The 26,350-nt window shown below is 53.8% G+C and overlaps 1 protein-coding gene across 1 annotated transcript; it reads right to left on the bottom strand.

Moving 5' to 3' along the window:
- Positions 1-1,181: 1,181 nt before the first annotated feature.
- LOC103187296 (C2 domain-containing protein 2) lies at positions 1,182-18,498 on the bottom strand. The gene is made up of 14 exons (XM_042334574.1): positions 18,230-18,498; positions 16,506-16,601; positions 13,106-13,225; positions 11,522-11,626; positions 10,860-10,988; positions 9,649-9,790; positions 8,517-8,625; positions 7,714-7,778; positions 5,856-5,977; positions 4,696-4,867; positions 4,133-4,246; positions 3,644-3,771; positions 2,429-2,828; positions 1,182-1,595 (listed from the first exon to the last, which is right to left on the bottom strand). Exons 1-14 carry the CDS (start codon positions 18,419-18,421, stop codon positions 1,387-1,389), a joined length of 2,103 nt encoding a protein of 700 aa, XP_042190508.1. The 5' UTR covers positions 18,422-18,498; the 3' UTR covers positions 1,182-1,386.
- Between the last annotated feature and the right edge of the window lie 7,852 nt (positions 18,499-26,350).

The raw sequence follows: 26,350 nt of genomic DNA, 5'->3' as shown, positions 1-26,350 counted from the left end.
CGCCGGGCATAAGCCAACGTTAATTTTTGTTTTAAAAAAAATGTAAATTACTTAAACTTAATTGTTTAAAATTAATTGTTGTTAAAAAAAAGGAGCGTGACAAAATTCTACCTCGCCTTAACCTTCCTGCGGGACCATTTTGCTTTCAAAGATTTAAGAGCAGGCAGAAAAATTGGCATTTTAGCTTAATACAGGACGACCCCAAAAATTCATGATACCATTTATTCTAATAATAATTACTTTATTTCATCCTAATTTCTTTTGAGACTCATTGGAATGGTATCACGACTTTTTGGTCACCCTGCGCACACATACACGCACACTCGCGCACGCACAAAGTTTCCTCTGATTCATCAGTAAATGTTTCAAGTGCCGTGTCCGGTAACGACCCTTCGGAGGGGCAGCGCCAGCGAACGTTCATTTTTTTTTGTTTTAAAAAAAATGTCAATGACTCCCGAGATTTAATTTTTTTTCAATTAATCTTTTTCTTAAAAAAAAAGGTCTTAAAGCGGCCCTTTCGTGCACTACGCTCACGTGGGGCTGTTAGGAAGCGAGCGATTTTGCGTTGCTTTGTTTTGTGTTAAAAGTTGAAGGTACGTTCCTCGATACAGCCTCACCCGCTCCCACCCCGCGACAAGCAAACAGAGAAGATAGTGAGGAGGGAAGGAGTGTGTGTGTGTGTGTGGGGGGGGGGGGGGGGCGGGAAGAACGACGGAGAAGACCCCAAATTCCACCAAGTCTCAACCTGGTGCGAGAAAACCCTCTGTCTGTTTTTTTTTCGGTTAAGGATACGGGGAAATAGCCACAGTCTTCGAAATGAATCGTGGAAGCTAGTTTCCCTGCAGGTCCATTTAACCGACTTGAGTTGATTCCCTGCCTTGGTGACCCCCAATCACTGGGGGGGGGGGCAGGGAATCCTCCCACTCAGCTCCTGTTAACCGTTCAAGCCAAAGCCCTGACGGGTAGGGTGATCCGAGCTGGACAACCAGCGGGAAAGCTTGTCAGACAGCGGTATCGATGGCAAGCTGTGCGGTTTTAGCCTCCAGCGGTTACCCCCACGTACACTCTGGGGTCCCCCAAGCCTTGGCTCTTGCCAACACCCCACCCATCCCCCCCGCCCCGCCACCACCCAAAAACAGCAAGCCTAAGGCTACGGTGGCATTTTTCAGCAATGAGGTAAAAAAAAAAATAATAATAATAATAATACACAAGCTTTAAAAACAGGATTTGGGCTCATCTTAAAGATCAGAACAACTGTAATGCCGTGTGTAACTGTCTTCAGTTTCGTCCGGTCGATCAGGAGGGTCGGTCGGTCGCTCGTACATCACTCACAGTGCAACAGGGGGGCGCGTGGAAGGGGGAAGGAAGTGTTTTGGGGTTGCGATTTCAGTCCAAGGCAGAGCCGTTCAAAGCGGCCTTGTTTTTAGACTTTGGGAAGAGCTTTTTCCTTTGCTTCCGCTCTGACTTCCGCTCCTTCTCCAGGGGAGTCGGCTGATCCAGAAACACCAGGTCGTTGTGAGACTGGCTCATCCCGGGATCCTTCTGGTGATGTCGGCGTCGGAAAAAGAACTTGGGCCCGCTCCGCATAAAGCCGCCTGGGTGCGTGTGTGGGGGGGGGNGGAGGGGAGGAGGAGAGGAGAGGGATAGGGGAGGGAAGGAGGAGGGAAAGACGCGAGGAAAATAATCAACGGCAAAAGAATGGCAAAGCATCTCGCACGGCAGCACCTCGCAAAGCATCAGCAACAACATCAGCGGCACATTACATTTGTACAGCGCCTTTCTCGTCAGGAGGAGGTCACAAGGCACTGACTGGATAGGCAAAGATTTGAGATTTGCTGGGTGTTGGGTGTTGGGTGTGGGGGGGGGGGTTGGGATCAGGAGGGGAGGAGGTGGGGGTGGGTGACAGAAGGCGAAGCCGAAGCGGAGGCGGCATCGGCTTGCGAGCGATTAACAAAAAGAAAAGCGAGGTCAAATCCAGGGAAGACCGCCCGGATCGGTGCGAACGCCACGGTAGATGTTTGTCAGGGCAGGGTATCGAGGGAGACGGGGAGCAAAGGGAGTCACGGTACAGGTCAGCCGTGATCTAACAGAACGGCGGAACAGGCACGAGGGGCTGAATGGCGTATTCCTGTGTTCCTATGTACCAGGACGGTAATAATAACAACAATAATAATAATAATAATCCTTGCATTTTGATATAGCACCTCATCACATCGCTGGGTCGGCTCAAAGCGCTTCACAGGATTTACTGTAAAGTGAATTGACTGTGTGTATTTCGGGGGTGAAACGCGGCAGCCAATTGCGCCCGGCGGTGTCCCACAAACAACCGTGGCGGAGCTAGACGTGTGTGTTTTTTTTTCTAGTAACTCCTACGTGCCGAGTGATCAGGAGCTCACTGCGTATCGTTTCAGCGAGCTAACGTTTTTACCTCTGGGCTTCTTCACGGTCCCCGCGTCGACGGAGCCATCGATGGAGATGCTGGACCTGCGTTCCAAACCCGCGTCCTCCAGGGAGCCGTTGCTGCACTTGGACGCCAGCCCGTCCACCACCACCTCCTCCTCCTCTTCCTCCGCCTCCTCCCCTCCCGCACAAGGAGTCGCACGGGCCTCGCCGTCGTCGCCGCCCGCGGGCTCAGCGACCGCCAGCGGCCCGGCCGAGGAGGGAGATTGTTCCCGGGCCGGGACAGAGGGGCAGGTGGGCTCTGCTGCCCCCCCCACCACCACCCTCACCAACGCAGCAGCGGGCAGGGGGTCCGGCCTCAACGACGCATCCATTGTGGCCGCGTAATCGGACCACAGGGTCATTTCGTTGTCCGCGGGTAAGGGGGCCTGGGAGACAAATCACACGCACAGCAATGGAACACAGCGACTCAGTATAATAATAATAACAATAATAATCCTTGCATTTGAGACGTCTCAAAGCGCGTCACAGCATATACTGCAAAGCGAACCGACTGTGTGTTTTGTGGGCGAAACGCGGCAGCCAGTTGCGCGCGATAACATCCCAGCGGGCGCTTTTTTTTTACAAAAAACCAAAAAAAATGGGTCTCGTGTGCAGAAAATGCCTGTTTTGAGGTGGTTGCAAAGCTTCAGTCTGGAGCGAGGGGAACGTCTGATCAGCATGTCCTGCGTTTTCTTTTCATTACGTGAACAAACTAACTTGCGTTAACCTCTCGCCCTTAACGTCTGAAAGCGCTTAAGAGCAGCGGGAGTCTGACGCCGAGAGCTGGGGGGGGGAGGGAGGGAGGTGACCGTATGCACGGTCCAAGAAGATATTTCGTGATCTGAGAGAGGGGAAGGAGGAAGTAAGACGGAGGGATTGGGGTGGGTGGGGGGGAGAGAGAGTTCCAAAATTTTGGTGGGTGTCGTGACTGAAGGTACGGCCACCGACGGTGTGGAGAGGAGGAAGCGGATGACGGAGGGACAAGCGGGAGGTTGGAGCTACAGCCGAGCAGAGGCGGCAGCGGGCGGCGTATCGGGGAGAAAAAGCGGGTCGGACAGGCGGAAAGAAAAAAAAACTACGAGCCGGGGGATGGGGGGGGGGGGGGGGTGGGGAACAGTTTAACTCAATTTGACAAACCACGACCCGGAGGGACGCGCGGATCCGGGCACAGACGGACGCGCAAGGGAAAGCCGACACGTACCTTGGAGACGCCGGAGATTATGATCGTGCTTTTCCTGACGGGCGATTTCAGCTTGTGCCTGGCCGACTCCGTCAGCTGGCGGATTGCGGCTTCCGCCACGGGGTCAGCGCCGTTCAGGAGCATCAGCTCTGCAGAGCGGAGAAAGCGCGACCCGTTCAAAGCCACTCACGTCCCACTCGTAAAACTGCTCGTTAAAAAGCCCGCGCGCGATCGCTTGTCAGCGCAGCTCCAAGTCCCCGTCCCCCGACCAGCACCGACCCACCATCACCGGCCAGACCATCGGGCTTCTCTGCCCTCACTTTCTGGGAGTCTATCCTGGTCCTTTCGCCTGGAAACCCTTCTCTTGCCTCCTTCAAGGACCCTCCTCTTCGACCGCGCCTTTGGTCACCCTCCTACCCCCCCACCCACCCTCCCTACGAGAATCCATGTCACCACGTTACCGGACACTCCCCAGCCTTGCAAACATCTCTTCCCCTGTCCGTTCCTCACCCGTGTCGGACGATGACAAAGCTTTGCTGACTGATGCCTCCAGGGCACACTCTCCAACAGCCAGGCTTTCCGGCTCTGCCTCCTTCCCATCCGCAGGGCTCTTTGTGGGAGAGTCTGCAACGTGTAAGAAAGCAGCAGTCAGTTTCTTTACTCGTTCAATTTCTTTATTGATGTGTGGAGTCCCGTGGGGCGAGTGGTCAGCCCGCCCGCCTGGCAAGCTGGGTTCGATTCCCCGGGTAGGGCAAAACCCGATGCAAGTTTCCTTATTCCACACACGCCTGTTTACCTCGCAGTAAGTAGGTTGTTAGTCGATTGGCGGATCATTTTCCCCCTCCCTCCCCACCACCCCTAAAAAAGCGGTCGCTCAATCCACGGCTGTTTGTGGGGACGCTGCCGTGCGCAATTGGCTGCCGCGTTTCGCCCACAAAATACACAGTCACTCCACCTCACAGTATATTCTGTGAAGCGCTTTGTGTCGTCTCGAAGTCGTGATTTAAAGGCGCGATATTAAGCCCAAGTATTATTAGTGTTATTATTATTATTATTATTACTATTACTATTACCTGTGGGTGTTGCGATGAACTTGCCGTCTGCTCGAGGCTTGGTCTTCACGGCCGTTACGGTGGTGATGACGGTGCCGCAGGGCATGACCGTCCGATCCTTCTCCACTTTCCTCGCTGGAAGCAACGTGGGCAATTGCCGCGGTTTAACCTCGCCGGGCTCCATGTATGAGAACTGCGCAAAGCCACAGGGACGCGGGGATTAATACAGGACACGAACACATTCGCACAAGGCTATTCCATACCCTCTGCCGTCACACATCTCGACCATCGTGCAGAGGATACAGTTCTCCTCCCACCTCTGCGACCACCTAACCCCCTACCATTCTGCTCGCTCCCTCCGCTCAGCGTGCTCCGGCCTGCTTCACTGCTTCACGTCCCCCGTCTCGTTCGCCCCACTATTGGCGGGCGGGCCTTCCGCCACTCTGCCCCCCATCCTCTGGAACTCCATCCCACGATCCCCCTCCACCTAGCCCCTTCCCTTGTCACCTTCAATGCCCATCTCAAGACCCTCCTCTTAGACCGTGTTCTCCATCTCCCTGCTTTCCCCCCACCCCTCCCCCGTCCTCCACCCTCCCCGAACTCCTGCTCTAGTCCATAAGTCTGTCTGTCCAGCGCCTTGGGACGTCCTCCCAACGTGAAAGGCGCTTTACAAATATAATTTTGTTGTTGTTGCTGTCAACTCCCGAGCGGATTCACTGTACGTCAACTCAAATAGCCCAGGCTGACACTGGCTGGGAAAGGGGTGTGGGTGGGTGGCGGGGAGGAAAAAGAGCGCCAGAGGTCCTTTGAGTGCTTATAACATCTGATATAGCTGATCATGTCATTGAGACATCTCCAAGCTCTTCCAGGGTATATTGTAAAGTGGATTGACTTGTGTATTTGCGGGCGAAATCCAGCAGCCAATTGCGCACAGCAGTGTCCCATTTTGCACCTCATCTGGAGGTTGGGATCCGAAAGGGTGGAGGGCAGCGTGGGCGAGGGTAGGAGGGTGACTCCGAAGGCGGGGTCGAAGAGGAGGGTCTTCAGATGGGCCTTGATAGTGACGAGGGAGGGGACGAGACAAAGGCACTGTGGGATGGCGTTCCACAGGATGGGGACGGAGATGCTGAAGGCCTGACCGGCGATGGTAGGGTGTGCCGGGCGGGGGGGACATGGCTTACCTCAGCTGTGATGGATCCGGAGCTGTTCCCACTTTGGACATTGGACAGTCGGAAGCTTTGCCTTCCGCTGGGCTGTTTCTTGAAGAGATCGATTGGCACCATGACCTCACCCAAGACAACGCCTGTTGTAAAAATCACACACGAGGAAAAAAAAATGGGTCAAAGCTGGATATTACTGTGAGGAGGCGCTCTGCGACTTGCTAACTCCATATCGACCTGTTCACCACCTCCACTCCGCGAGCTCGGGCCCCCCCCACTACACTATCGGCGGTCGGGCCTTCAGCCTCTCCGCCCCACCCTCTGGACCTCCATCCCACGGCCCCTCCACCTCATCCCCTCGGTTACCCTCTTCAAGGCTTGTCTCAAGACCCTTCTTTTCGACCATGCCTTTGGTGACCCTTCTACCCCCACCCTCCGCCGCCCTCTCTGATCCCAACCCCCTGCCTGCAAATCCCTGCCTGTCCAGCAGCTTGGGACGTCTTCCCAACGTGAATATTTGGTCCAACTCATGCTGAGTTGATTTATCTACCGGGCGAGGGGGGCAATTGAGCACGATTTCCTTCAGAACCCACTGAGAGTGAGAGTGAGAGTGAGAGAGAGAGAGAGACAGACAGACAGACAGACAGACAGAGACTCAGACAGAGACAGACAGAGAGAAAGAAAGAAAGAAAGAAAGAAAGAAAGAAAGAAAGAAAGAAAGAAAGAAAGAAAGAAAGAAAGAAAGAAAGAAAGAAAGAAAGAAAGAAAGACAGAACGAAAGAAAGAAAGAAAGAAAGAAAGAAAGAAAGAAAGAAAGAAAAACAGAGAGAAAATAAGAAAGAAAAAAAAGGAAAGAGGAACAACCACAAGAACAAATTGCACTATATCACCATTCGTGTTGGGAGGACATCCCAAGGTACTGGCAGGTAAAGAGAGAGAGAAACACAGAACCCTTCACAGTATTCACTGTGAAGTGTAGCGACTGTGTATATCTGGAGGCCGAAACACCGACTGTCCAGTGCCTTGGGATGTCCTCCCGATGTGAAAGGGGCTATACAAGTGTCATCGTGTTGTTGCTGTAGGCGAACACGACAGCCAACGCACACAACAATGTTCCCAGAAACAACCATCAAGCGAATCATCAATTTTATCTGAGGGATGGTTGGCCAGGACACCAGGAGAGAAACTCCCTTCTCTTTTTGAGTTGTGGGTGGGACCTGAACTCTTCAGGCGGATGGGACCTCGGCAACACCTCCCATAACGCAAAACTACCCACCCACCCCCCCACCCAGCATTGCGCTGGAACGTCAACCTAGTCTGCATGAGCTCAAAGTCCTGAGGTAGCGACTTGAACCCACAGCCTTCCGACTCAGAAGGCGAGAGCGTTACCGACAGAGCCAGACTGACCTGGAAACCCAGGTCAAGCGGTTGACTATTCTCAGCGTAAAGAGACACGTCCTGGTGCCTGCCTTGTAATAATAATAATAATCCTTGCATTTGATATAGCGCTTTTCACGTCTTCTCGACGTCTCAAAGCGCATCACAGAATAGGCTGTAAAGTGAATTGACTGTATTTTTGTGGGCGAAACGCGGCAGCCAATTGCGCACAGCAGTGTCCCCACAAACAGTCGTGGATTGAAAATGACCAAATTATTGTTGTTTTCTGTTCTGGAGGGATTGTTATTAGGCTCTGTGTGGAGTAAGGAAACTTGCCCAAGGTTTCGCCCTCTGCCTGGAACTGAACCCAGGTCTCTCACTTGCGAGATGAGTGCTCTAACTGAGGCTATATTTATATATCATTTATGTATCGTAACCAAAACGTTCCATCACAAAGCTATTCGGCTGGACACTACCCCCAGCGCCCGCGTGGGCTACCCACTCTCGCAGGGCGATAAATCCTCCATGAGCTGCAAACGAAGCTTCCTGGATTTGCCGCTCAGCTCACTGTAGGTGGGGGGGGGTGGACAAGAGAGAGAGACAGCGAATTAGTCATGCAATCTTCCTTGAAAACCAATATACATACATATATATATATATACATACACACACATCGGCAGAGTGACCAAAAATTTGTGATACCATTATAATGTCTAATAAGTCTTAAAGAAATGATTATATTTTTGTGTGTTTTTTTTAAGATAATTTCATGATTTTTTTGGTCACCCTGTATATATATATATATACACACTAATAGAACAATCCTTGCATTTAATAATAATAATAATAATCCTTGCATTTGACATAGCGCTTTTCACGTCGGGAGCACTATCAAATGGAAGCCTCGACGTCTCAACGCGTTTCACAGATGTTCTGCAAAATGGGATCGACTTTTGTATTTTGCGGGTGAAACGCGGCAGTCAGTTTGCGCCCAGCGGTGTCCCACAAACCCCCGTGGAGCGAGTGAGTGAGAAATTTTATTCATTGGTTTGCGGCGGTGGTGATGGGGGGCAATGAGTCGGCCAGGACACCGAGAGAGAGGAACTCCCTTCTGTTTTCGAATAGCCCCGCGGGATCTTTAACGCCCGCCTGAACAGGCGCAGACGGGACGTCGGATTAATTAACGTCTCATCCGAAGGACGGCACCTCCGACAACGGCTTCGGAGACTGCGGGTGTAACGATGGGAGGGTCGGTCACTGAAGGTGGAGCTGGGTGGGGGAACGGAGGGCACTGCGGTCACTCACAAGACAAACTGCTGGTCCCGTGAAGGGCTGGAATGGGTGTTGATGGCAGAGCTGGAGACCTTTTGCACGGGGCTGTCCAGTCCTATAACACAGTACGTACGGATCCCACCTGCAGCATCACGGAAGGCATTGTGGGGTTAGGTTAGAGTCTGTGAAGGGGGAAGAGCAACACTGCGGCTTGTGAGTCGCTGCTTCAATTGAACAACACAACACAGCAAAACTCGCGCAAACCCGATCTCTATAAATCGTGCGATTGCCTCAGTCGTGCGGGCATTCGCCCGAGCGCCCCATTATACGCCCTCATCAAAACCACTTGAGAGAGTTTTCTTTGCACCGCTCGTGTAAATCACCTCCTAACTCGTAAACGCCGCTCCCTTACCCTCCGTTAAACCCCCCCCCCCACCCCACCGCACTTACCGGCTGCTTTGGATCGCGTCGAAACGTGGTCTTGATCCGTCGACACACGAGCGGAAGAACTTCACTTCGCAGCCTTTCTAACGCTGGCCGATGAATGCACATGCGGCGACGGGTCAAGACACACTGAGTTCTCGGGAAATGACGTCTTGAGCCGTCGCCGCACGTGCACTTACCGTCTGCAGTGAGTTACGCAGGCGCAGTGTAGATTATTCGCTAAAGTGGATCGTACACCAATCAGAGTCTGCCTGCAACTCGGACTTTGCGCAAGTCGCGTGAAACGTTACGTCCTCTGTGAGTGTTCACCGTATATAATCGATCGTTAAGAACAAACCTTGCCTTTGACCTGGCGTTTTGCACGTGGGGAGGACGTCTCAAAAGCGCTTCGCAAGGTAAGACTGTGCAGCGTATCCTTGTGGGCCAATGTGCCACACGCAGCCACGGGAGTCCGTGACCAACGTTATTTGAAGGATTGTTAGCCAGGAACCCCGGGAGCGAGAGAAACGCCCTCGTTTTCTTTGATTAGCGCCGTGGGGAAAACCAAAAGCCTCGGTTGCGCATCTCGTCCGAAAGACGGCACCTCTGACAACGCAACACTTTGCTAGATTGTCCAGACCGCGCGAGCTCAAAGCCCTGACGTAACTCGAGGTTCTCCGAGTGCGAGAATTTTAATATTACAAGGACTGTGCTCCAAAGCCTCCTGCGGGTGAGATCGTACCTGCGGGGTCAGACACTGGAAGATCATCCACTTTAATAATGCTCACAAGTAGTTTGCGTTCGTGAGCTCGGGGCGGTTTCGGAGGGGACGAGACCAACAGGGAGGCGTCTGGGTTTAGCAGATCCTGCGAGATCAGCAAATTCTAAACACAAAATGAATGGAGAGCGAGAGAGAAAGAGAGAGAGGGAGAGGGAGAGAGAGAGAGAGAGAGAGAAAAAGGGAGAGGGGGAGAAAAAGAAATAAGAATTAAAAATTCCATAAAAGTGAGAATGGAATGGTCTGGGGCTCTGTTGAGAAAGTATTAATCACAATAATAATCCTTGCATTTGATAACGTTTCACAGGATATTCTGCAAAGTGTAGTGACTGTTGTTTTATTGGTGGAACGCGGCAGCCAGTTTGCGCACAGCAATGACCCACAAACAGCCGTGGAGTGAGCGACCGATTTTATTTGGGGGAATTGTTGGCCAGGACCCCGGGAAGAAGAAACTCCCTTTCTTCCCTTTCCAAGTTGTGCCACGGGATCTTTAACATTCACCTAAACACGGACCTCGGTTTGACGTCTCATCTGAAGGAAAGGGCAAGGCGGAGGAAATAGGCAGAGGTTTCTAAAGGTTCGGGGGCGTAGAGGCTGAAAGCACGGCTGCAGATGGGTTGGGACTAGGGAGGTGTAGGAGTGTAAGCCGGTGTAAGCAGGTCAGAGAGGTAGTTGATGCCAGGGCATTCAGTGATTTGTACGAGAGTGTGAGGATCCTGAAATCGATCCGTTCTGCAATAAGACGCTCTGAACACTTGCAACAACTGTGGTTGAATTTAGTTTTACATAGAAACATAGGAACAGGAGGAGGCCATTCAGCCCCTGGAGCCTGTTCCGCCGTTGTATAATGATCTGTACCTCGACTCCAATTACCAGCCTTTGCCCCATATCCCTTGATACCCTGACCTAACAAACATCTATCCACCTCAATCTTGAAAATGTGAATGGATTCAGGATCCTCAGCCTTTTGGGGGAGACAGTTGCAGATTGTACATGTATTTTTATATAATATATATACATATAAAGTAAATTAATAAAATGAGAAATAAACATACAATTTACTTTACAGTATATTCTGTGAAGCGCTTTGAGACGTCTGAACAATGTGATAAGAAGCTATATCAAGTGTAAGGATTATTATTATTAATTATTATTATTATTATTGAAACACTCACACTGGCTTGGATTCCTCTCGCGGGTCCGGCCTTTACACTCAGGATCACCGCGGGCTGTGCCGAGGTCAGCATATCCTGCAGGAGAGTATGAATGGTCTCCAGGTCCACTGCTCCCTCTTCGTCGGACCCCTGATGAGGGCAGGAGACACAGAGGACAACTCAATGCAATAAATACAATAGTTAACTTTCTAGTCGGGTGGACGCACTCAAAGTGCTTTACGCTGCAGGCTGGACACCCGAACAGGGGGGCCGGGGTCATTTCAACACAAATCCCCCCCCCAAAATGCACTTATAGAGTGCCTTTTTGACGTCGGGAGGATGTCCCAAGGTGCTGGACAGTCAATGGTTTGCACCAGAACTGGAGGCGGGGATCAGAGAGGGATTGAAGGAGCTCTCCCCACCATTCTCTCTCTCTCTCTCTCCCACCCCTCTCTCCCCCCCTACTCTCTCCCACACCCCCCACTCCGCATTGAGACTGATTACCACATCCACTCTCTCCCCCCGTCTCTCTCCCCCCTCCCTCTTTCTCCTCCCCACTCTCTCTCCCCTCCCTCTCTCCCCCATTCTCTCTCACCCCCCCTTTCCCCCTCCTCTCTCCTCCCACCTCTCTCTCCCCCCCGCTGCCCCCTCCAGGGCAGGGAGCAAACCCTCCAGTCACCGACCTCTCTCCTGACTCGGGGTGTGATGTTCAGAGCCAGGGTTTGACAGTTCACCAGGTTCCACGTGACCTGAACCATGTCTTCAGTCTCTCGAATGTGAACTTCCAGCTGTGGGTGGGGAGAAAGAAGAGAGTGACAAGTGCTGAGGGCAAAGGGATTCAATGGCCTCTGTCACACATAATAAAACATAAACTCTACCCACCCCACCCCACCCCCACACACGCACACCAAGCACGTACACACCACACACATACACGCGCACCACACACACACGCACCACGCACACATACCACACACACACATACCAAGCACACACAGACCACACGCACCACACACACCAAGCACACACACACGCGCACCACACTGCTAATATCAGACGATATAGAAGTTCACAGCTAATTTTTAGCTGCATGAGGGATTGTTGACCAGGATGGTGGGAAGAAACTTCCTTCTCTTTTCGAACAGTAGAACCACAGGATCTTAACCGTCCACTTGAACAGGTAGATGAGGCCTCGGTTTCATGTCTCATCCGAAGAGCAGCACCTCTGGCAATGCAGTGTCAACCACCGTCCCCCCACTCCGAACCACCCCCACCGCCCGCGCGCGCGCGCACCCACACACACACACACAAACACAATGCACTGTTTTGGAGCCTCATCAACAACAATAACAACAACAACATTACATTTGTATAGCGCCTTCCATGTCGGGAGGACAGTGTTTTGGACCCAAGCTGGGGATTGGGATCGGGGAGGGTGGAGGGCAGGGGAGGAAGCAGGCTGACCGAAGACGTGGTCGAAGAGGAGGGTCTTGAGACGGGTCTTGAAGGAGGCAAGGGGCGGGGGAGAGGGAGGCAAGCGGAGGGACTGCAGGATGGAGTTCGAGAAGGTGGGGCAGAGTGGCAGAAGGCCCGTCCGCCAATAGTGGGGCGAGCGAGGCGGGGGATGTGAAGCAAGTCGGAGCTCGCTGAATGGAAGGAGCGGGCAGGTCGCAGAGGGAGGTGGGGAGCAAGACCATGGAGGGCTTTAAAAGTTAGGACCAGGATCTTGAACTGTATCCTCTGTGTGATGGGAAGCCAGTGGAGTTGGCGAAGGACGGCGGTGATAGGGTCACGGAGCACTGGTGCTGGAGAGGACACGGGCTGCAGCGTTCTGGATGATCTGCAGCCTATGAAAGGAGGAGTTGGAGAGGCCAAAAAGCGAGGAGTTTACGTATTCATGCCCGGATCTTACGAATGCGTGTGTGAGGGTCAGCACAGGCTACGTGATCTCAAAGTGCTCACGTGGGGTTTGAACCTACAACCTTCAGACTCAGAGATGAGAGTGCTGCAGATTGAGCAGGACTAAGGTCTTAAAGGGTTTTGAACTAGTTATGTGGAGCAGACATAAAACTAATCATAATTTTCCTTGCATTTGATACAGCGCCTTAACATGTCATTGAGACGTCTCAAAGCTCTTCACAGAATATATTGTAAAGTTAATGGACTGTATATTTTGCGGGCGAAACGCGGCAGCCAATTGCGCGCAGCAGCGTCCCCACAAACAGTCGTCAAATAAATTCATCAATAAAAGTCGAGCCACAATGTACCTGGGCGTGAAGTGGGGACACTTGGACATTGAAGGACTCCATTCCCATGGCCGCAGGCGATTCCTGAGTCACGCTGATAGAAAACTGAGCGCACTCACCGGTCACGTAGCATCCCATAACCTAAACAAAAAAAGCATAAAACATTGAGAAAAACTTAGGGAAGAATTATTAGCTTCCGCACCAAAATAATAATAATCCTTCCATTTGCTATAGCTCCTCATCACATCATTGTGACGTCTCAAAGTGGTTTACAGAATACACTGTAAAGAGGATTTACTGTGAATTTTGCGGGTGAAACGCGGCAGCCAATTGCGCACAGCAGCGTCCCACAAACGGTCGAGGATTGAGTGACCGAAGTATTAGTTATTTATTTTTTCGAGGGATTATTATCCCCGGAAACGATCCGTCAGTCGACGAACAACGGGGTTTGCTAGGTAAACAGAGGTGTGTGAAGTAAGGAAACTTGCCTAAGGTTTCGCCCTGCCCGGGGAATCGAACCCAGGCCCTCTCGCTACGCTACGAGACTCCACAATGCGCTTTGCAAAACATTGCTTTGCAAAGTCCTGATAGGTACAGAGGCAGCAGCCTATCTGCATTGAGACTGATTACCACATCCATCTGTTCTTGGGTGAATGTGGGGTGACTGCTGGAGACTAACCAGCTAAAACCACATACTTTGCCATTGATATCGCTGTCTGGCAAGCTTTAGATACTGTAAAGTGGATTGAATGCATATTCGAGCTTTAAGAATTAGTTAGACCTGACGTTCAAATCTCGTCCATCCCAACTTAGCACAATCTCCTGCATCCCTTTACTCCATCCGTATCTTCTGCTCTTCCAACTCCCAGCCCTCGTAAACTCATCTTAAAATCTTTCCACAGTCTCGCCTTTCCCCTACCTTTGTGACAAGGTGCTGGACGGTCAGGGATTTGGACCCGAGATGGGGGTTGGGATCAGGCATTGTGGAGGGCAGGGAGGGTGGGGGTAAGAGGGTCACCAAAGGCACGGTCAAAGAAGAGGGTCTTGAGACTGGCCTTGAAGGAGGCGACGGAAGGAGAGAGGCAAAGGGACTGTGGGATGGAGTCCAAAAGACTAGCGGTAGAGAGGCTGAAGGCCCGGCCGCCGATGGTGGGCCTTGTGGGGGACATACAGCAGGCTGCAACCTGCCGAGTGGAGGGAGCGGACAGGTCGATATGGGAGTGATGAGCAGGTCGCAGAGGTGGGTAGCACCAAGGCCCAAAATACCTCTTATTTAAGAGGTGGACCGTTCAGAAATATAGAGGTGCTCAGATGTCCATATCCAATTGGAAGTCAATTACGAGTGACAACAAACAGATTTATTATTTGCAAATTTCCAAAGAACAGAAATTTGTGTTCATTGTGAAACACCTGTTGGCAATCTGTTTAAATCTTCCAGCGAATTTCTTCCATGGAAATTCTCTCCCTGATATTTTGAAGTGCATACAAAGCTCATTGGAAGCGAGTTACAAGTTCCAACTCATCCAAATCTCTGCAGCCTCTATTTTCTCCCACACGCCTATTACCTCCATCATGGGGGGGAGGGGTGGGGTTTTCAGAACTAGCTAAATGTCGCCCATCCTAACTGAGCGCAATCTCCTCCATCTCTTTCTCCTGCCCATACCTTCTGCTCTTCCAACTCCCAGCCCTTGTAAACTCATATTAAAATATCTCCAGTCTCGCCTTCGCCCTATCTTTGTGCCGTCCTTCAGCCACACCGACCCAGCCTCCTCCATGTCCCCCGGCCCTATCCACCCCACTATAGGCAGATGGACTTTCAGCCATCCTTCCCCCCACTTTCTGGAACTCCAGCCCAGATCTCTCCGACTCCATCCATTTCACCCCTCAAGGTCCATCTCAAGACCTACCCGTTTGACTGTCCTTTCAGATATCTTTCCCCTTCCCCTATTCCACCCCCTGGATTGGGAAGGGTGGTCCTAGGTGGACAGGCAGCGGGAAAGCTTACCAGACAGTGTTCTCAATGGCAGGCTATGTGGTTTTAGCTGGTTAGGCTCCAGCAGTTACCCCAACACACACTCTGGGGTCCCCAAGCCTTGGCTCTTACCAATCTGCGCCTAATACTTTCTGGAATTAGGTAAACAGGATGTGTCCCTCCAGGGAGAGTGAGCGCATTCCATTCCAACAATCTATCTCTGGGGTTTCAACAACAACAAGATTACATTTGTATAGTTCCTTTCATGTCGGGAGGACATCCCAAGGCGCTGGACGGGAGGGGAGAGGAAGGGGTGTGACCGATGGCATGGTAGAAGAGAAGGGTCTTGAGGCGGGAATTGAAGGAGGCTAAGGAGGGGGCGAAGCGGAGTGACTGGGGGATGGAATTCCAGAGGTTGGGTGCAGAGTAGCTGAAGGCTCTCCCACCAATTGTGGGGTGGGTGGGTCCGGGGATGTCGAGCAGGCCAGAGCCGGCTGAGCGGAGGAACGGGCGGGTTGGTAGGGGGTTAGGCGGTTGCAGAGGTAGGGTGGGGCGAGGACATGGAGGGCTTTGTAGGTTAGGACCAGGATCTTGAACTGGATCCTCTGAAGGATAGGGAGCCAATGGAGTCGAGCGACAGTGGGGGAGATGGGGTCACGGAGTTTGGTGCGGGAGAGGACACAGGCTGCAGAGTTCAGGATTATCTGCAGTCTGTGGAAGGAGGAGTTGGGAAGGCTGACAAGCAGGGCGTTTGCACAGTGAAGCCTGGAGGTGATGAAGGCATGAACAAGAGTTTCGGTGGCCTGAGGGGTGAGGTAGTGGTGGAGTCGGGCGATGTTACGGAGGTGAGGAAAGGCAGAGGGAATCATGGCTTGGATATGGGGAAGAAAAAGCAGTTGAGAGTCGAACAAGACACCGAGGTCCCTGACTGGCTGGTGAGCTGTAGTGTGCAACCATGGAGGTTGATGCTGCCAGAACGTGAGGCGCAGAGGCGCTGGCGCGAGCGAATCACGAGGGCCTCAGTCTTGTTCACATTCAACTGTAGGAAATTTGCCCTCATCCAGGACTTGATGTCCGCCAGGCAGTCTGTCAGGACAGCAGTGGTCCTGGAGTTGAGGGTGGAGGCAGAAAGATAGAGTTGGGTGTCATCCGCATTCATATAGAAGTTGACCCCATGTCTGCCATGTTTCCACGTGAAGGTGGGATGCATGGGATTCTCAGTCTGATTTGGATGCTCCTAAGCTCAGTGATGTGTTTCAGTATCTGTCAGACACCCGGCTGACCACCCCTCAAAAAAGTGAGTAGCTGATTTTACGCTAAACAGGGAAAGTAAAAAAGTCCTGGAGCTTGGAAACTGCAGCAGCACACTCCCAGACATCAGCATACACATGTTAATGATGTGATATAAAAATAATCATAGACCAGATTATGAAAGGGGTTTTAACTCACCAAGTGCTGCTCTGACTGGGCAGCGATGTTAACCTGGCTGAGAGAGAGCGCAGAGGGATGTGGACCCACCCGATCGATGGTTAGTTGGAATGAACTCTGTTTGAGGCAAAATAGAGGACAACAAAGAGTAAAATAACCAGGAGCTCAATAATAATAATAATCCTTGCATCTGATGTAGCACCTGATCACATCTTCGAGACCTCAAAGCGCTTCACAGAGGCGTGTGGAGTAAGGAAACTTGCCCAACGTTTCGCTCTGCCGGGAATCAAACCCAGATCCCCTCGCTCGCTCGCGAGGCCAGTGCTCTAACCACTAAGCTACAGGACTCCACTGAGCTCCACTAACCGCGAAGCTGCAGCACGCCAAAACATAACAGAAACCAATGACATTCATACAGCGCCTTTCGCGTCAGAAGGATGTCCCAAGGCGCTGGACAGTTAAGGGCGGAGGGTAGGGGGGGCCGGAGGCGGGTCAAGAGGAAGGTCTTGAGATGGGCCTTGAAGGAGGCAAGAGAGGGGAGCGGAGGGAGAGGGCAGGTCGGTACGGTGTTAAGAGGTCAGAAGCTTAAGGCGGTCAGTTGCAGACTCATCAGTCACTACGCCCTGTGGTGCATTGGTCAGAGCGCACGCCTCACAGGCTGAGGACCCGGGTTCAATTCCCAGGCGGGGCGAAACCTTAGGAGAGTTTCCTTTTTCCACCACTGCTTTTTCTGCATAACCCGCCAGTTAGTGGGTTGGCGGCTCGCTTTCTGGGGGTAATAATCTGTCCACAAAAATACACATGTTATAATCATTGAAAAAATTGCTCGCTTCAACCACCACAACCGTTGGCGGAACCCGGCCGTGCGCAATTGGCTGCCGCCTTCCGGTGGCAACACACAACACAACACACGCGGTCTATTCACTTTACAGGATATTTCGCCTTGGGGGGCTTTCAGACGTCTCAGCGCGATGATAAGGCGCTGCATCAAATGCCAGGATGGTTATTAGTGTTATCACGCAGACGGTTCAAGGCGATAAGGAGCTGCATTCGAAACAAATGCTGGTCCCCCCCCCGAGGGCAGACGTCAAACATTCCACGTGGCACTCCTCGAAAAGGGAAGGGCGTTTTTCCCAGCGTCCTGATCGACAATTCCCCCCTCCCCCCCCCCCCCCCACCAGATTAAATTGGGTCGTTCACCGTCGTTTGGGACGTTGCTGCGCGCAAATTGTCTGCCGCGTTCGCCACGCGGCACGGCGCCCTTCGTGGGAATGACGGCGAACCGACGTGAGGCATATCCGTGTCACGACAGCGACCGCCGTGATCCTTGCCTTCGACGCAGCGCCTTTAGCGCGTCGTTGAGACGTCTCGAAAGCGCGTCACGGGATGCACTGCAAAGTGACTTAATCGACTGTGCATTTTGAAACCCTCAGCCACTTGCGTCCGGCAGCGCCCCACAAACCGTCGGGGAGCGAGTGACCGGATTTTTTTTTTTTTTTCACCGGAGGGACGGTCACCCCCAGGAAGTGATCCCGCCAATCGGCTAACGATCGGGTTCCTGCTTACGGCCGGGTAAATAGAGGCGGGCGGAGCAAGGAAACCTGTGTGAGGTTTCGTCCCCGGCCAGGAATCGAACCCGGGTCTTCTCGCTTGCGAGGCGAGAGCCCTCACCACTGCGCCGCGGGACTCCCGGTTGCATTTCAGTCCCCGTTCGTTTGGTGGTAAGCGTGAAACCTCCGACTTACCCCGTTCTTCGTGGCCGCCTCGTTGAGGGCGCTGACCCACGCCCCCTGCCACTCGCCGCTCCAGGTCTTCAGGGACAGCAACCAGGACAGGGCGGCGGACAGCGGGGGGCACTGGCTCGCCGGCGAGGCTTTCACCCCATCCCCGCGCCCACGAGACACCAACGCCCGCTGGGCACTGTACTGGGCCAACATGAAGACTGAGGCGACGAAGAGGAGCAGGAGACCGTACCAACACCCGCCCTCCGGGAGGGCGGACTCCAGCAGTTCCCCCCAGTCTGACATGGTGGCTCGGTGAGGGTAGGCAGGTTTGGGGCGCGGTTGGCGGTGGTGGGGGGTGGGAATGGGGTGGTGGTGGGGGGGGGGGGGGGGGGCGGCGCGGATGAGGGAGGTAAAAGTGGGCAGACAGCGGTGAGGCTGAGGGGCAAGAGGGTCGGAGAAAGGGGAGAATGCACGAGGAGGAAGGAGGGAGGGAGAGGAGGAGGGAGCGAGAGGGGAGGAGAGTGAGAGGAGGGAGTGAGAGGAGAGGAGGGAGAGTGAGAGGAGGGAGTGAGACAGGAGAGTAAGAGAGGCGGACAAGGAGGGGCTGGGAAAAGAGAGAAAGAGAGAGAGAGAGAGAGAGAGAGAAAGAGGAAAAAAGAGAGAAGCGAAAAGGAGAAATAAGAAAAAGGGAGCGAGGGGAAAAGGGAGTTGGAGAGAGAGAGGGGGAAAGGGAAAGGGAGAAAGAATAGAGAGTGAGTGAACCAGACACCACACCACAGGACAAACTGCTGCAGTGAAAAATAACAGAGGCCACGATGAGATTTTCCTGTGGATGGGAAAAGCGAGAGGGGAGGAGGGAGCGAGAGAGGGGAGGAGGGAGGGAGAGAGGGGAGGAGGGAGGGAGAGAGGGGAGGAGGGAGGAGAGGAGGAGTGAGAGAGGGGAGTGAGAAAGGAGAGGAGAGGATGGAGTGAGAGAGGGGAGGAGGGAGGGAGAGAGGGGAGGAGGGAGTGAGGAGGGAGTGAGAGAGGGGAGTGAGAAAGGAGAGGAGAGGATGGAGTGAGAGAGGGGAGGAGGGAGCGAGAGAGGAGAGGAGGGAGTGAGAGAGGGGAGGAGGGAGGAGAGAGGGAGGAGGGAGGGAGAGAGGGAGCGAGAGAGGGGAGTGAGAGAGGAGAGGAGGGAGCGAGAGAGGGGAGTGAGAGAGGAGAGGAGAGGAGGGAGTGAGAGAGGGGAGTGAGAGAGGAGAGGAGAGGAGGGAGTGAGAGAGGGGAGGAGGAGGAGGAGGAGAGGAGGGAGTGAGAGAGGGGAGGAGGGAGCGAGAGAGGGGAGGAGGGAGGGAGAGAGGGAGCGAGAGAGGGGAGTGAGAGAGGAGAGGAGGGAGCGAGAGAGGGGAGTGAGAGAGGAGAGGAGAGGAGGGAGTGAGAGAGGGGAGGAGGGAGCGAGAGAGGAGAGTGAGAGAGGAGAGGAGGGAGTGAGAGAGGAGAGGAGGGAGTGAGAGAGGAGAGTGAGAGAGGAGAGGAGGGAGTGATAGAGAGAGGAGGGAGTGAGAGAGGAGAGGAGGGAGTGAGAGAGGAGAGGAGGGAGTGGAGAGAGGAGGAGTGAGAAAGGAGAGAGGAGAGGAGGATAGAGAGGAGAGGAGGGAGTGAGAGAGGAGAGTGAGAGAGGAGAGGAGGGAGTGATAGAGAGGAGAGGAGGGAGTGAGAGAGGAGAGGAGGGAGTGAGAGAGGAGAGTGAGAGAGGAGAGGAGGGAGTGAGAGAGGAGAGGAGAGGAGGGAGTGAGAGAGGAGAGGAGAGGAGTGATAGAGGAGAGTGAGAGAGGAGAGGAGGGAGTGAGAGAGGAGAGGAGGGAGTGAGAGAGGAGAAGTGAGAGGAGGAGGAGGAGAGGAGGAGAGGAAGATGAGAAGAGAGGAAGAGGAGAAGGGGACAGTGAGAGTGAGGAGTAAAGAGAGGGGCAGAGAAGGGGAGAAAGGGACAGAGGAGGGCAGTGAGAGAGAGAGAGAGAGAGGAGTGAGACAGAGAGAGAGAGAGAGGGAATGAGAGAGAGAGAGGAGAGGAGTGAGAGAGAGAGAGAGAGAGGATGAGAGAGAGAGAGAGCGAGAGAGACAGAGAGAGAGAGAGAGAGAGGGAATGAGACAGAGAGAGAGAGGAGTGAGACAGAGAGAGAGAGAGAGAGAGGAGTGAGACAGAGAGAGAGAGAGGGAATGAGACAGAGAGAGAGAGAGAGGGAATGAGAGAGAGAGAGAGAGGAGTGAGACAGAGAGAGAGAGAGAGAGGATGAGACAGAGAGAGAGAGAGGAGTGAGACAGAGAGAGAGAGAGAGAGGGAATGAGACAGAGAGAGAGAGGAGTGAGACAGAGAGAGAGAGAGAGAGGAGAGAGAGAGAGAGGGGGAACAGAGTGATAGTGAGAGGAGAGGGAGAGGCTGTGTGGCCGCGGGTCCCGGTCCCGGTCTCCCGCTGTCCGGTCGCTCACAGGGCCGCGCGGCTCCTCCAACCCCCGGCCCTGTGGGCGGGGCCGCGGGGCCCTGTGGGCGGGGCCTGTGGGCGGGGCCGCGGGGCCCTGTGGGCGGGGCCTGTGGCGGGGCGGGGGGGGCGGGGCCGGTGGGGGGCCGCGGGCTATGGCGGGGCCGAGGGCCATGTGGGCGGGGCCGCGGGGCCTATGGGCGGGGCCGCGGGGCCTGTGGGCGGGGCCCTGTGGGCGGGGCCGCGGGGGCCAGTGGGCGGGGCATTGCTGCTGGTTGTGGGCGGGGCACAATGGGAATGTGGGCGGGGCCTGGTCCTGCGATGGCACTGACCCCCCCACACACACACCCTCACACTGACCCTGACACACACTGACCCACACACTGACCCCCTCCACACACACCCTCACACTGACCCATACACACACTGACCCCCCCCACACACACACACCCTCACACTGACCCTACACACACTGACCCACACACTGACCCCCACACACACACCCTCACACTGTCCCATACACACACTGACCCACACACTGACCCCCCACACACACACCCTCACACTGACCCATACACACACTGACCCACACACTGACCCCCCACACACACACACCCTCACACTGTGCCATACACACACTGACCCACACACTGACCCCCCACACACACACCCTCACACTGTCCCATACACACACTGACCCACACACACACCCTCACACTGTCCCATACACACACTGACCCACACACTGACCCCCCCCACACACACACACCCTCACACTGACCCATACACACACTGACCCACACACTGACCCCCCACACACACACACCCTCACACTGTGCCATACACACACTGACCCACACACTGACCCCCCCACACACACCCTCACACTGTCCCATACACACACTGACCCACACACTGACCCCCCACAGACACACACCCTCACACTGTCCCATACACACACTGACCCACACACTGACCCCCCACACACACACCCTCACACTGACCCATACACACACTGACCCACACACTGACCCCCCACACACACACACACCCTCACACTGTGCCATACACACACTGACCCACACACTGACCCCCCCACACACCCTCACACTGTCCCATACACACACTAACCCACACACTGACCCCCCCCCACACACACACCCTCACACTGTGCCATACACACACTGACCCACACACTGACCCCCCCACACACACACCCTCACACTGTCCCATACACACACTGACCCACACACTGACCCCCCCACACACCCCTCACACTGTCCCATACACACACTGACCCACACACTGACCCCCCACACACACCCTCACACTGACCATACACACACTGACCCATACACTGACCCCCCCCACACACACACACCCTCACACTGTGCCATACACACACTGACCCACACACTGACCCCCCACACACACACCCCCTCACACTCTCCCATACACACACTGACCCACACACTGCCCCCCCACACACACACCCTCACACTGTCCCATACACACACTGACCCACACACTGACCCCCCACACACACCCTCACACTGTCCCATACACACACTGACCCACACACTGACCCCCCACACACACCCTCACACTGTCCCATACACACACTGACCCACACATACACACCCACACTGTCCCTCACACTGACCCTGACCCCCACGCAGCCACACAATGACCCATACATAAACCTTCAGACACCGACCCTGACTACACCCTCACACTGACCCTTACACACACTGACCCTGAGACACACACAGTCAGACAATGACCTTTACACACACCCTCAGACACTGATCCTGACATACACCTTCACACTGACCCTTACACACGCTGACCTTGACCCCAACACACTAACCCTTACACAAACCCTCACACTGACCCTTACACAAAGCCCCAGACACTGACCCTGACACACACCCTCACACTGACTCTCACACACACTGAGACTCGGGACACCCTCCTGACGTGAAAGGAGCTGTACAAATGTAATGTGTTGTTTGTGGCTGACCCTGACCTCACACACAGCGACCCTAACACCCACACGCAGACCGACCCTGACACACAGCCACAAACTGACCCTCACACTGACCCTGACATTCTGACAGTGACCCTAACATGCCGTGATACACACTGACCCTGACCATCTCACACGCACGCACACACGCGCACACATACACAGTAACCCTGATCTCACACACACACTGACTCTCAATCCATCCAGACACACAGTGACGCTGACCCTCACACCCTGACACGTACACACACGCGCGCACGCACACACACACACTACTCTCACTAATACACACTGACCCTGACACACAACCTCACCACAAACATACTAACTGTGATGCTCACACACTGTCGCGCACACGCTCACACCGACACAACCCCCTCACCAACACACCGGTATACCCTGACCCACTTTCACACGCTGACACCCCACCCACACACTCTCGTACCGACTCACACGCGCACACACACACACACACAGACACACACAGACACACATTCGCACACTCACCGATCCCGCGATACGATTCGAAGACGGAGGTTTCTCCAGTGTCCTGGTCAAAAATCCTTCGGACTGTTCCCCGTCCTTCTTCGGCTGAGACTTTAAACCGAGGTCCCGTCTGCCTGTTCAGGCGGACGGTAAAGATTCCGCAGCGCTATTCGAAAAGAGAAGGAAGTTTCTCTCCCGCTTTCTCGGTGTCTTGCTCGAAAAATCCCCCCCAATGGAAATGGGTCGCTCGCTCCATGGCTGTTCGCGGGACACGGCTGTGGTCAAACTGGCGGCTGTTTGTCGTCCGCAAAACACAGTCGAAACCACTTTGCAATATTCCGCGAAGGGCTTTGAGGCGTCTTGAACGTGATGACATGGGGCAAATTTCCAAACGTATGGGGATGACACCCGACTCTATCTCTCTGCCCTCACCCTTAACTCCAGGACTACTGGCGTTCTGACCGACTGCCTGTCCGACATCCAAGTTCTGGACAGGAGACAACTTTCTACAACCGAATGTCAGCAAGACCGAGGCCCTCCCGATTGGCTCACCCCAGCGCCTCCGCACCTCGGGTGCCGGCAGCATCGGCCTCCACGGCTGCACACTCAACCTCACTAAGGCAGTCAGGAACCTGGATGTCTTGTTTGACCCTGAACTGTCCTTTCTCCCCCACATCCGCGCCATGACCGACACTGCTTACCACCACCTCCGCAACATTGCCAGACTCCGCCACTGCCTCACCCCTCAGGCTGCCCAAACCCTCACCCACGCATTCGCCACATCAAGGCTCGATTACGGAAATTTTTTCCTCGTCGGCCTTCCCAACTCTTCCCTTCACAAGCTGCAGATCATCCAAAACTCTGCAGCTCATGTATTCTTGTGCACCAGGCTCCGTGAGACCCCCATCGCTCCCACTCCACTGGCTCCCCATCCCCCAGAGGATCGAGTTCAAGATCCTCGTCCTCACTTTTAAGGCCATCCATGTCCTTGCCCCCTCCTACCTCTCTGACCCGCTGACTCCCTATCAACCTGCCCGCTCCCTCCGTTCAGCGGTCTCCGTCCTGCTCCGTGTCTCCCGCCCGACCTACCCTACCATCGGTGTCCGGGCTTTCAGCCTCTCCGCCCCCACACTCTGGAACTCCATCCCACAGTCCCTTTCCCTCACTTCCTCCCTCGCATCCTTCAAGGCCGTTCTCAAGACCCTCTTCTTTGATCGTGCCTTCCCTCACCCCTACCCCACCCTTCCCCCAATGCTCGGGTCCTGACCCCTGACTGTCCAGCGCCTTGGGACGTCCTCCCGACGTGAAAGGCACTCCATAAAGGTAATTTTGTGGTTCTTGTTGTTGTGATGAGGCGCTACGTCAAATGCAAGGACTATTATAATAACAATCGTCCAGATAAATTGGTCTTGCACTACAGTGGTTGCCGGTGACACTTAACTTTGCACAAAATATCTCCCAAGTATGGCCTACAACTAAACCGTGGCCAATACGTTCTCAGGCGTTCTCAACGTTCAAGCCGCCAAAAACGTGCAAGTTATTTCTTTCTCTATGTTTAGGCCTCAAATGTTGGAAATCCAAGATAAAAACAGAAAACGTCGCAAACGGAGGGAGATTTTATTTTTCGCACACACACACAGAGCTGGTGTCGGTCGGTCGCATTCTCGCCTCTGAGCGAGAAGTTCGTGGGCATCAAGCCTCACGTCAGGACTTTGATCTTATATAAACTTTTTAGTGCATTGCTGCTTTGCCAGACGTGTGGAGACTTTGTGGAGTCGTGCAGCTCAGTGGTTAGAGCGCTCGCCCCGCAAGCGAGGGACCTGGGTTCGATTCCCGGCAGGGCGAAATATTGGGCACGTTTCCTCACTCCACACGCCTTTGTTTACCAGCAGTAAGTAGGAACCCGGCTGTTAGTCGACTGGCGGATCGCCAATTCCAGGGATAATAATTCCTTAAAAAAAATAATGATGAATCGGTCACTTCAATCCACGACTGTTTGTGGGGACGCTGCTGTGCGCAATTGGCTGCCGTGTTTCGCCCACAAAATACACAGTCAATTCACTTTACAGTCTATTCTGTGAAGCGCTTAGAGTCGCCGGGAAGACGTGATATCAAATGCAAGGATTATTATTATTATCATTATTGAACTAACGACAACTTGGATTTATATAGCGGCCTCCACGCCGGACGGCGTCTCAGAGCGCTTTACAGTTTCGGATCCCGGGACCGAGCCGGGGGGAGTGAGAGGGGGAGGAAAGTGACCAAAGGTGCGGTCGAAAAGAAAGGTCTTCAGCAGAGACCTGAAAATGGGAAGGGAGGGAGCGAGGCGAAGGGAGTGAGGAAGGCAGTTCCAGAGCCTCGGGGCGTAGTGGCTGAAGGCACGGCCGCCGAGGGTGGAGCGGAGGACTTGGGGGACGAGGAGGAGGCCAGACCCGGAGGAACGAAGGCGACGGGTACTGTTTTGAGGAGAGAGGAGGTCAGAGAGGTCGGGGGGTGCAGAGGAGTGCAGGGACGTGAATACGAGGGTGAGGACCTTGAAGTCGAAATATTTATTCTACTTGCAAATAAATGTATATTTTATTTTTAAAACAGTTGACACACCGTGGAGGTGCGACACCGTTTCAGGCGTGGAACTGCCACATCTCTTTCCGCCTTCCTCCCCCACATACACGTAGGTCCCACTTGCCTGATCAGGTGGAGACAGACAGACAGACGGGAGGGAGGGAGGGAGGGAGGTACAGGACCCACTTTTAACTGCGTCCTGCAAAACAGAAATCTGAGGAGGGGTTTTAACCTGAAAATACATTCCCCCCCCCCCCGCCCCGCCCCTTTCCTTTGAAGACGCCTTTTCTTACACAGTTTCGGTCCCTCCACCATAATAATAATAATAATAATAATCCTTGCATTTGATATAGTGCTTTTCACGTCGGGAGGACGTCCCAAAGCGCTTCACAGAACACACTGTAAAGTGAATTGACTGTATATTTGTGGGCGAACGCGGCAGCCAATTGCGCACAGCAATGTCCCACAAACAGTCGTGGATTGAAAATGACCAATTTATTATTGTTTTTGGTTTTGGAGGGATTATTATTAGGCTCTGTGTGGAGTAAGGAAACTTGCCCAAGGTTTCGCCCTCTGCCTGGAATTGAACTCAGGTCTCTCACTTGC

The sequence above is a fragment of the Callorhinchus milii genome, unplaced genomic scaffold, assembly GCF_018977255.1.
Source record: "Callorhinchus milii isolate IMCB2004 unplaced genomic scaffold, IMCB_Cmil_1.0 Scaffold4, whole genome shotgun sequence".
In the NCBI taxonomy this organism is placed as follows: domain Eukaryota; kingdom Metazoa; phylum Chordata; class Chondrichthyes; order Chimaeriformes; family Callorhinchidae; genus Callorhinchus; species Callorhinchus milii.
This window is presented reverse-complemented; position numbering and strand designations above follow the sequence as displayed.